Raw genomic sequence first — 12,218 nt, 5'->3', positions numbered from 1 at the left:
ATCCACGATGAGCTGCCAAGGATGCAGCTGTCCCCCTGGATGTCTAGCCTGGAAATCAGTATTAGTGATATATCCCCAGAACCCAAAAGAATATGTGCCACATAGTGGGTGCTTAGTACATATCTGTGGGATGATGGATGGATGGATGGATGGTGGATGGATGGATAAGTGGGTAGATAGATGGACGGATGGATGGACGGAGAGACAGATAAGCGGGTGGATGGATGATTAAATCCATAGGTGTGAATGATATAACTTAGGAAGAAAGAATTGAGTGAGAAGGAGAGAGCCCAGGTCCACACCTTGAGGAACTCCAATATTTTGAAGAGTGTTGACAGTCTTTGCCAGATTGCACTTCAGTGAGGCTGCATGAATTTGACATTTTTGCAGCAATGTGTGAGAATAGAGGAGCGATTTTTCAACTCGGGTGATTCAACATCCCCAGCCAGGATGTCTGCAAAGTGATCCAGAAGGTGGTGTAAAATTCTTAAAAGCAAAAACAAGATTAACTTTTATATAAGTGCCCACCCCTCACATATAGCACAGAGAAGAAGGCGGCTGATTTTCTCCCAACTACCCAGCCCTCCAACCCCGAGTCTTACTGTTGTTGTAATCATGGCAGAGTCTTGAGGGTACGTGAAATCAGGAGAAACATGACCACACTCTTAACTGTTCTTCGGATTGGAACTAAAACACAGGCAGACCATGCTCTCCATCCTACTAACAGTGGGGCCAAGCTCTACGTGCACTGTCCCCTCCCCACGCCCAAAGCATTTTGGTTATTGTAATCAAAGTCTGTAACCGACTCATATGTTACCACAAAGAAACGTGGGTGGTAAAGTGAAGCTGTCAGGGCAGCGATTCCAGGAAGGCTAAGACTCACCCCAGGCAGCATTTCTCAGACCCCCACCACCACCACCCCGCCCACCATCTTTTTCTCCTGGCTTCATAGACTTCAGGAGACTTGAGCTCCGCAGATCCCTCCTCCACTAATGCGCACTGTGTTCTGTGAGGACGGGATAAAGAACGCAGCGTTCCCAAAATAAATTTCTCCTTTCTTGATGCCCTTTCCCCCAACGAACGTCTCTTGGAATGATGCCCTGTAGAACACCTGTTGGGGAAACACTGCATTCCGTGTCATAAGAAGTCAGAGAGGAAGCGTGGAGGGGAGTGACGGAAAGGTTAGTGGGTAGGGCGCACCCGTCTTCCTTTCAGCAGGAGGGGAAGTTGACGGTGAAGGTCATTTATCTTCCTGTACAAGCAGCATCATGGCAAGGCCCCCAAGGACGGGAAAAAAGAGATGAGCTTCGCTATTCCATAGACTCTCTGTATAAAGTACCACTGTTCTGAATTCCTAGCCAAGAGCCGTCTACACCAGGATGAGGAGGAGGAGGGGGGTGAGGACAATGATGGTGATAATGGAGATGATGGTGGTCACCATTCATTACGGAGCACTTAGATTCTGGATGCTGTTCTAAGTATTTCCCACATATCATCTCAGTTCATCTTCACAACTCTAGAAGGCAGGTACCGTTATCCTCACTTTAGAAAGGAAGAGACGGGCTCAAAAATTGTTTCTATGAGTATTCCATCGTGATAAGGTGACTCAGGGTACTTTCCGTTGCAGAGGCCAGCAGGGGGTCCCCAGTCATTGATCACCTTCCACAAACACTCCTCAGAGACTTCCGTGTTCCCAGCTCCGGAGAGGAACCTGAATGGTTTATTTAGCACCTCCCGCGGACTTATCTCTGTGTTCCGTTTTTTATAGGCATTGTGTGCTGTTATCCTCCCCCATCCCAGTGAGCTAGGGACTATTCTTGGCTTTATTTTTCAGGTACAGAAACTAAGCCTCAATGACATGAACAAACTTGCTCAGGGTCACGCTGCCGGTACATGATAGGGTCTGCATTCAGGCTGAGGTCACTGTGATCCTAATTCCTGTCCTTGTTCTTTGACACCACACTCCCTCTGAAAATCTAGGGGGGATACCAGGTGCATGCCCAGCGCTCAGAGGACAGGCTCTGTCATGAACTTGGCAGAGATAGAGCTAAGCATCTTTGTTCCCTGAGGGGAAGTATATCTGGCGCACACCAAGAGCCATCCATGTCCACGGAAAGCCCCATTTGCGTTATCACAGCAGAGTGGTTCCATACGTGGGCTTGGAGACCTGCTGCCGAGCTCTGAATCTCAACTCTGCACTGACTAGTTGTGGGAGCAAGTTACTTGACTCCTCTGTGCCTCTGTTTACTTGTCTGTAAAGTGGGGATAAAATCTCATAAGGTGGTCGTGAGGATTAAACGATGTGATGCACACACACGCGCGCGCGCACACACATCACAGAGCCTGAGTCACAGGAAGCCTTAATAAGTGGGAGCTGCCATCATCGTCAGCCTCAAATCTTTGTTGATTTAATGCGGCCTAAATGTGGGTGGCGCTCAGATGGGTGTATGCACAGGCAGTACAGCTTGATTTGTTCACACCAAGGGGACTTTACAGGCAACCCCTGCCCATCTCCACTTGGCAGCAAAGGGGGTTTTCTTTGCCACCGTCAGCACTCAGTTGGGTTAAACCCAAAGTAGCCTTTCCCAGGCCTCCTTCCTTAGAGTCATGACAATGGGCCTTATGTCCCAGCTGCCAAGTGGCAACGCTGGGACTCAAAGCCCCTGCCCTCAACCACCATACTCCCTGCCTTTTCAAACACTGACCTAAGACTTAAAATACATCTAACAAGCTAGGTCTGTAAATCCTGAAATGTCCCCTAGGGGAACCCAGGTCTGATAAATGGAGAGGGAAGCCACTGGTGTTGTTGGGTGATGTCATGGGCAGCTCAAGGTTGGGGCTGCCTCTAAGATCTGATTCGTGAATTAGCTGTGTGGTGCAGCTGGGCAGATAAAAAACTTCCAAGGAGGAACCTTGAAAGTTAGTTCCCCACTCCTCCGGCCTGCTTTCTCAGCGCCTTTTGATAAGGAAAGGAAGGACTACATTTTTCTTTGCAAGCTCATTTGTTTATGTCACTTCTGCAAGACTTTGTTGCAAATAAAAGCCTTCCCTGCATATGTAGAAAATCATGTTCTCAGCTATCCAAGATATGCAGTATTTTTAAGTGAAAAAAAAGCAAGTTGCAGTACAATATGCATAGTGTACTTTCATTTTTGGTTTGTTTTGTTTTTTTTTAATGTCAGTATCTGATCAAAAGAAAAATCTCAAGAAAAAGACATAAAACAGTTGTGAACATATTACCCCAGCATGGTGGATTGTCTGGGATCTTTACTTTCTCTTGGCTGTTCAACACCTTTGTATTGTAGGCCTACTGTGTGCTGGCCACTAAAGCTACAGCAGTGAACACTTTCCACATTATGGATTTCTGTAATATTTGGATTTTTGTAATAGGCACATATAACTTTTGTAAGCAGAAATATAAGAATTGTTCCTTCTCCCAAAGAGGGGAGTCCATTATGATTACAGTGCATCATCAAATCTAGAAACATAGTCACACACTCAATCTTCTGCTTCACCGTCCTGGGCCCCCTCTCTTCCTCATCCTCTCTGGATCCTACCCCAGGTTTGATCCTTCCCCTTGGGTGTCTGGGTCACAGGTTGCAGCTGAACACACTCCCAGACCCACCCCAGGGCAGGCATCGCAAATCCATGTACTCCTTGTCCCTATGGCCCAAGCCAACAACACCCAGACCATCTCGCCTCCCCTGCCATCTTGGTACCCTGCCAACACACCTCTCTCCAGGCACACCTCACCTTAGCCAGCCCAACCCTTTGCCCTCGAGCCTCCAGTCTCCTTTGAAAGAGAATGACAGACACAGGTCTGAATTCCGATGCTACCACTTGCCAGACCTGTAGCCAGACCTTGCTGAGCCTCTGTCGTCTTACCTGTAAATGCAAACACATTTCCTTGATGGGTTGTTTATAATGATTAGAAAACATCATGTGTCAACTCCTGGCATGGTGCCTGGCACACAGCAGGTGCTTAATACTTGATAGCTATTATTATGATATTCCCACTCTTCCACGCTGAAAATTCTCAGAAGGTTGCCTTGTCGGAGGTCAAGGCCCCAGGCACCAGCGTGTTTAGCCCCTTCCTTTCTCCCTCTGCACCCATCTTTCCTCCCTGCCCTCCGTCTTCCCCGCTGTGTTCTCCTTCCAAATGCAGCTCTTCCCGCCCCGTGGCTCCCCTTCTCTCTCCCGCCCGGGGAACTGGGCACGATGTCCTGAATTACGAGCTCCTTCTTAGGCGCCTTCAGCCTTTCTCTCTCTCTCTTCTCTTTGCCATCAAACATAAACTTTAAGATGGTATAATAATTCTTCACTGGAACGCACTGCTCCTTTAGCTCCTTTTCTGCTGCTTGCAGTCCTGCCTCACCGATGACCTTGAAGAACCATGTTACACCCTTTATCTTCACTGCCAACATCCTACTTTGTGTTTGCTTTTTTGCTTTGCTTCTGCCAAGTAACCGACAGGGAGCCACCCTGTGCTGGCCGGCCCACTGCCTTTCCCCAGCCTGTGTTCTCTCTGGCCTGCCCAGCGCTCTTGATGTTGATCTCTGTCTGTTCTCAGCAGCCCCTTTCACCAATTCCTGTCCCTATTGTCCCCTCCAATGCAGTCCTTGGTCCTCCCTTCTCTTGCCTCCTTTCTCATGAAGAAACTCCCCACTCCAGGTGCTGCAGCAGCCACTGCCATGCAGTGGTGGCCAAATAGACATCTTCACATACTGGGCTGGCCAGACCAGGAGTGCAAGTTGGGTGCCTCATAAGGGAGCGCAGCCAAGGCAGCAGGTGGGGTGCCCCTGGCTGGGGCCATGTCCGCCGGGAGGAATGATGCCGTTTCCTCATTCACACGAAGACCCTGGATAAGCTGGGCTGCTGTTGCCAACCAAGCATGTCCAGCTCTCTGGCCACCTCGCCTTAGAATCCTAGCACCTCAAATGCAACACGTCTGACACTGAGCTTGGCAGCTCGTCCCCTCTCCCCAAGCGCCACACCACCCACCCTGTCTCCTCCTCTGTCTGACAGTGGGGCCACCATTCTACCCCTAAAAAAGGCTCTTTCTCTCTAATTCTTTTTTTTATCCTTGCTTTTCCCACCTTAATTTAGAACATGAAGACCTGGAGGTTCCTGGGGCACTTAGCCAAGTTCCCACTACGAGACACCTGGCAATGTCTAGAGACATTTTTTTATTATCACATCTGGGGTGGGGGGGGTGCTCCTGGCACCCAGTGGGTAGAGGCCAGGGAAGCTGCTAACGGTCCTACAGTGCACACAGCACAGTTCCTATAACAAAGAATTGTCTAGTCCAACATGTCAGTAATGCTGCAGTTAAGAAATCCTGCTAGCTCCTTCCTCTCTGATGCATCCCTGTTATTTTTCTGGAAAAAACCAAAAACCAAATAAAAACCACTAAGCAACAAGCCAATTCACTGCTTCATCAGCAGCTGAAACAGCAGTGACTCAGGCCCTGGAGTCACACCAACTTGAGCCCAAGTCCAGGTTCAGCCATTTGTCAGCTGTGTGGCATTCAGCAGCCACGTGTCTCAGAGCCCAACTGCCCCATCTGTAAAATGGGGCGATGATCAAACAATAATACAGTGGGGTGATGCGTTGATTGCTTAGTGGAGGGCCAGGTACATAGGACACACTTGGTAAATTTCAATGATGTCTAAATCAAGTTTACATGTTTTAGGCTGATGTTCTAGGCCTGCCGCAAATTGACCTCAGCCTTCCAGCCAAGCTCCAGCTGCTGTTCCTCCCCCTCCCATCACTGCTCCAGCCCCGTTCAGCTCAGCACTCTCCCGGGACATGCACTGCATCCCCGCCCTCCCCACCTGCCTCCCGCCCCATATGAGTTTCCCATCGCTGCTATAACAAATTACCACAAACTCAGCTGCTTAACACAACACATATTTACTTAGTCGCTTTAAGTTCCAGAAGCCGGAAGTCCAAAATCAGTATCACCGGGCCAAAGTCAGAGCTTTGGCAGGACTGGTCCCTTTGGAGGCTCCAAGAAAGAATCCGTTCCTTGCCTGTTTCAGCCTCTAGAGCTTCATTCGTTGTCTTCCTTGGCTCGTGGTCCTCCGTTTTCACAGCCAAGAATGCGGCATCTTCAAATCTCTTGCTGCTTCTGTCACATTACCATCTCCTCTGTCTGTAGTCAAATCTCCCTTTGTCTCCTTCTTATAAGAATCCATGTGATTATATTGGACCCACCCAGATAATCCAGGATAATCCCCTCATCTCAAAATCCTTAACTTCATCACATCTGCAAAGATCCTTCTGCCCTATAAGGTAACATTCACAGATTCCAGGGTCTAGGGCCTGGATATCTTTGGGGGCCATCACTCAGCCCACCACATCCTCCATTCTGAAATGTTCTCCCTTCTTACTCTAAATTCTGCCCACACCCAGTGGCTTCTCGGCCAGTAGCTTTCTTTGATCTCTCCAAGCAAATGATCCCTCGTCTTCTGAGACTGTCACACTCCCCCACTCCTTCAGCAGTCACTGTCATGCTACCTGGAGTCACTGCATTTTTCCTGTCAGGCATTTAGACATTGTCTCTCCTATTATTCCCCCCGACACTCAGCTCATGGCTTTGCACACAGTGGGCACTTAGTAGGTATTCTGTTGATGGTTATGTTTTTTTTTAACTTTTCACCCCAAAAAAGAAACTTGGCTTTGAGCCCAGCCAAGGCTGAACAGCTATTTCAAAACCACAAGTTGGATGGCAACTCATGTTTTCTTGATGGGCAGGCAGTGTTTCCTTCGTCCACCTGTTGGCAAGCTCTATTACGACATTCAGAAAGGAAAGGCAAGGAATCAAATAGATACTTACCTTCTTCTTGCTTCTGTTTTTAAGGATTGTCTTTGTATCTGAAATACCTTCTGGAACATTATAAAAAAATTACAAGCCGGACCCAGGAACTTCAGGTAATCTTTTAACTTTGAAAGTTCATTTCAGCTTTTCCTTGGCTGTGCATTTAACGCTGATTTCTCTGTTATCTGGTCCACATTCTCCAAGAAGTGAAATTTATCTCCGTTTGCACATGAAAAGATTCAGACAGGGTGACAGAGACCTCCAGGAGGGCCAGGGCACAGACAGGATGCTTGTTTTCCTCTGTCAAAAACCACAGTGTCTTAAGTGCCATCAGATCTAGAAAATTGTATTTGTTAAATGCCATGGAAGAAGTATGGCTGGCTACAGTACTGGCAGCAGAATTACCAAAAGTTACATGATGTCAACAATTTAGAGTCAAAATGACCCTTAGAGATCGTATCACCCTGGTAGTTGTTGCCATAATAATGCTGTATAATAAACACCCACAAAACCTGAGTGACATTCCACAATTACTGTTCCCTTATCACATGCCTGGAGTCAGCCCCTAGGTAGGTCCACTAATCTTGGATGGGCTTGCTCACGGGTCTGTGTTGGCCTGTCCTTGATGGATCTAGGCTGACCTCAGCAGGAGCAGCTGTCCTCTGTTCCACGTGTTCTCAGCCTCCAGCAGGCTGTCCTGGACATCATGGTTAGCAGAGGTTCAAGAGAAAGCAGACCCAATCACAGAGTGCTTTTCAATCCTCCTCTGTTCATGTTATGTCTGCAAACATCTCATTGGCCGAAGCAAGTCACATGGCTGAGCTCAGCATCAGGGAGCAGGATATGGATGGGCCCTGCAACTTATATAACCAAAGACACAGGAGTATTGGGACCACCGCTGTGCTCAACCACAGAGACCATCTAGTCCAGGAGTCAGCAAACTATCTGTAAAGGACCAAATGTTAAATATTTTAGGCTTTGCAGGTCATATAATCTCTGTCACCTGTTCGACTCTGCTGTTGCAGAGCAAAAGAGGCCATAGACGGCAGGTACATGAATGAGCATGATGGGCATGCCCCTGTTCCAATAAAACTTTATTTATAAAAACAGACAGTGGACCAGATTGAGCCTGCTGACCATAATTTGTGAACCGCTGATCTAGTCAGTCCATTTTCCTTATTTTACAGATATGGACATTGGCGTTCAGAGGCTAAGTAACTGTTTCAGCGTAACACAGCTAATTGGTGGAAGAATTTAAAAAAAAGCTTGGGTCTTCTCACCCTAGCTCACTGCCCTCTCTCTTACATTCAGCAAATAACTAATAAACCTAGCTACCATTTACTGGGCACCTACTATGTGCTTAAAGCTTTCCATCATTATCTCACTTAATCCTTAAAACTCTAAGAGGTAGAGTTTTAATTATTAACCTCATTTTTTAAATGAAGAAGCATCTAGAAAGAACTAGAGCTGATGTGCTATATAGATCCAGAGTCTGAGCTCTTAACCACTGGTAACTAGGTTAAGCATAGTTTTTCTTTATTTTTAAGAAAGTTTTGTGCAAACCTTTGTCCCTCCCCACAAAGGTAAACATGTAAAAAACAAACAAACAAAAAATGTGGAAATGACTCCTTAGTTAGTCCTGTCGCCCATCAGCCTCAGCGTCCTTTCCTCTCATTTCAGATCAAGATCAGCAGTTCTCAGGAAACTCAGCAGTCTTTGCTACAAGAAAAGGTGCAGGAGCATCTGGCCGAGAAGGAGAAGCTGAACGAGGAAAGACTGCAGCAAGAGGAGAAGCTGAAAGCCAAAGTCAAGTGGCTGATGGAAGAGAAAGCGGTAAGGTCCCTGTCGGTTTTTTTTTTTACTCCTGGAAACTGATGAAATGGCCTTTTCTGTGAGAAATTCAGCGCATGTATTTAGATGGAGAAACCTCAGCAGCTCCTTGTTTGCTGTGTGGAACTCAATTATTTAAATGGGGTGAACGATGGAGCGGTTAACATGGGGCTTGAATTCTGAAACACAGAGCAAAATCAACTTGAAGAGGCAAGGTTAATGAAATTTCTAGAAAGGATACCTCATTTGTTGACAAATCCGCATCATCACTAGGGGTTCTGGTTTGTAACTGACAGGCTGTTTCTCCGTGTGTGCAAGACCAACTTCATATTTATTTTAGCCTTTTGCTTTCTCTTTATATATATTTATTTTAGTCTTCTTTTCTCTTTATACATACGTATTTCAACCATTTGCTTTTCCTTTATACATATCAGAGAAAACAAATGGCCAAAATTGCTATTCACTTTTCTAGAAACCAAGTCAATTAGAGGATATTTGACAGCAGTGCCTCTCAAGCTGAAGGGTGCCCCAGGGCGCCCTGGGAATCTTGTTAACATGCAGATCCTGACTCAGCAGGTCTGGGGTGGAGCCTGGGAATCTGCATTTCTAACAAGCTCCCGGCTGGTTCTGACAAGCACAGGTCTGCAGGCCACATTTTCAGCAGCAAAGTCTCAGAGGAAAATTTTCACGAAGTTGCCTGCTAAGAACCACCTGGACACTGGTTAAAAATACAGATTCTTGGGCCCCACCCCAAACCCACTGAACCAGAATCTCTGGGGAAAGCCAGAAAACAGCGTTTAAGAAGGCGAGTCTCATCACTGTCCTAGAATTAGCCCTTTTTGATAGTCAGGGGCCACCATGATTTTAACCATCTCTTTGCCATCATCTTGTGATCAGTGGCTCATGACTTCAGCGGCCCTTTTGTCATTCAGGAGATTAAAAAATACTACTGCCCGGCACCTCTCCCAACACCCCCAGTTCTGATCTCATTGGGGTGAGGGTGTGGCTCATGTGCTGGGATTGGTAAGCGCTCCACATGGTTCCAATGTGCAGCCACTGCTGAGAACCCCTTCGTGCTGACACCCCTCCCACCCATCTCAAGATAGCAGCATCAGATCCACTGGACCCCAACTCTTCCCCAGCACCTCCTTTCTTACCCCAGGAGGACTGGACCTGCCGCTTCCTCCATCTTTTACTGGTTGAAGCTCGGTAACTTCCGGCTTGGACCATCCTTCTCTGTCACACACACCCGCTTTCCAGACCCCTCCAAGAGACAGAGACCTCTGCCTGGTATCGTTTCATCCTCCAGTTCATGTCTAGTTACCTCAAGAAATCTCTCTCCTCCTCCTATCTCTTCTTCTCTTTGCTTTCTCTGCCTTTCTGTCTTTTGTGAAATAAAGGATTGAAAAGGAAGAACTATAGGACCAAAATCACCTCTGATCCACTTAAAGGCAACATTAACAATAGACTTAAATCAAGATGAGTCTCTTATGAAGCCCAATTAGATGTAGAAAAAGCCAGTATTATTCAATAGCAGAAAATAAAACCGGGGGGGAGGGGAGCAATAATTTTTCACATACTCTCCACCTGCTTCCTCACTCCTCTCTGATTAACTTCTCCCTTTCCAAACATCTTACTTTATTTTTAATTTTGGGTTGACGTTTTCCACGGTGGGAGCCCGGTATTTCAGCCCCACCGTGTTCAACAGTGCCTCGTGCATGAGCCTGCGCCTCCCAGATGCCCACTTATAACATTGGTCCTGACAAAGACAGTGTTAAGACTCCTTTAAAACACAACAAATGTCAGCACACACCACCCCTTGCAGTGGGGGAAGCAGTGTCAGGTACTCACCATACCCAGGGACACTGCTCATCTTCATTATTGTCCCATCAAGGGTCGTCATTCCCCAGACACTTATGTTGATCACCATGTGACTCATCTAAAAGTGTCATCCCAGACTTTAGCACAGGGGGGCTCCAATTTTAAATGAACCTCCCTCATACCATATAACACCGTCACCCTGTCTCTAAAAGCGTGTGTGTCAGACCAGAATTTATTAGTTATGTTCCTTCTTATGAATTGTTACTTGTTTGAGGACTGTTTCAATGGTAAGAAATTTTAGGTTCCTTTCTCAAGCTAACATTCTTTCTTAGTAAGATCTATTAACAACATGCACCCGATTTTTGCACATACTAATGGTTTGGGTCAGAGGTCGGCAAGAACCAGATCACACATATTTTCAGTTTTGCAGGCCATACAGTCTCTGTGGGGACTGCTCAGCCCTTCTGTTCTAGTGCAAAGGCAGTCATAGGCAATCCTCAAATAATGATCCTGGAGGTGTTCCAATAAAACTTTATTTACAAAAAGCAGGCAGAGGGCCAGATTTGGCCTGTAAGCCACAGTTTGCCAACCCTTGGTTTAGAACACAGGCTCTAGAGTCAGATGGACCAGGGTTCGAATCCCTGCTCATGTGACTTACTGGTAAATCAGGCAGATCCGTTAATCTGTCTTTCCTATTTCCTCCTCTGTAAGGTAGAGATGACAGAAGAATGACCAGCCCTTATTAGCGAATGGTCATTTCATGTTCATTATCTCATCTGCTCCTCACATCAAGCCAATGCAGGAAGCACTATTAGTGTCCCCACTCTATAGATAGGGAAACTGAGACCCCTGTAGCTTCTCACTTACCCAAGGTCATACAGCTAGGAAGGAAGGGTCTGGGGCTCTAATCCAGACCCCGTGCTCTGAGTAAAGCTTGATCCAGCTGAGCGTGGATCCTGTGCTCTTACCTCTAGGCTGTGCTGCCCACAGTCTCCTGTGGGGTTGTTGTGAGTTATGAAGCGATAACTCATTGCAGTGCCTGGCACAGAGTCCAGATTCTGCCATGGTAACTGTGTCTATTAAACAACAGCCATTGACTTTCAGGCTTTGGAGGAAAGCATTACTCAAGAGAAAAACAGAGCAAAAGAAGCACTAGAGGAAGAACAGAAGAGAATGCAAGAGCTGGAGAACCTCCTGACCTGCCAGAAGGAGGTATGCAGCTCGGGGAGACAGAGTCAGTCTGCGTCCAAATCAAGGCCATGCAGCCCGGAAGGACTGACCTGGGGCTCTGATCTGGGCCTGCCCACTCCAGAGCCCGGGCTCTTAGCTGCCCACTGTCTCCTGTGGGGCGGTTGTGAGTTATGAAGCGATCACCCGTTGTAGTGCCTGGCACAGAATCCAGATTCTGCCGTGGTAACTGTGTGTATTAAAGAACGGTCATTGGCTTTCAGGCTTTGGAGGAGAGCTTTGCTCAAGAGAAGAACAGAGTGAAGGAAGCGTTAGAGGAAGAACAGATCCGAGCCCGAGAGCTGGAGGCTCGCTTGACCCGCCAGAAGGAGGTATGTAGCTCGGGAAGATAGAGTCAGCTCGAGCCCAGACTGGCTGGAGGGCTGTGGAAGTAGGCTCAGCACCACAGACGATGGGGGGCAGAGTGAAGCGGAGCTTTCCTGGAGTCAGTTGCCCTTGGGAGGGCTCAGCCACTCTGGGGAGAAGCATGGTGGACCCTAGGAGAGAGCCCAATCTGGTA

At 47.3% G+C, this 12,218-nt stretch overlaps 1 protein-coding gene across 1 annotated transcript in view; it reads left to right on the top strand.

The window, feature by feature from the left end:
• The window catches only part of FHAD1 (forkhead associated phosphopeptide binding domain 1), a 134,596-nt gene that overhangs the window by 82,612 nt on the left and 39,766 nt on the right, over nucleotides 1-12,218 (top strand). Inside the window, exons 12-15 of the mRNA XM_019639688.1 lie at nucleotides 6,863-6,933; nucleotides 8,501-8,653; nucleotides 11,576-11,683; nucleotides 11,923-12,030. Of these exons, the coding sequence (XP_019495233.1) occupies nucleotides 6,863-6,933; nucleotides 8,501-8,653; nucleotides 11,576-11,683; nucleotides 11,923-12,030 (440 nt within the window). The remainder of the gene's footprint in view (nucleotides 1-6,862; nucleotides 6,934-8,500; nucleotides 8,654-11,575; nucleotides 11,684-11,922; nucleotides 12,031-12,218) is intronic.

The sequence above is a fragment of the Hipposideros armiger genome, unplaced genomic scaffold (assembly GCF_001890085.2).
Source record: "Hipposideros armiger isolate ML-2016 unplaced genomic scaffold, ASM189008v1 scaffold_46, whole genome shotgun sequence".
Lineage (NCBI taxonomy): Eukaryota > Metazoa > Chordata > Mammalia > Chiroptera > Hipposideridae > Hipposideros > Hipposideros armiger.
Note: the sequence above shows the minus strand (reverse complement) of the source record. Positions and strands in the feature narration are given on the sequence as shown.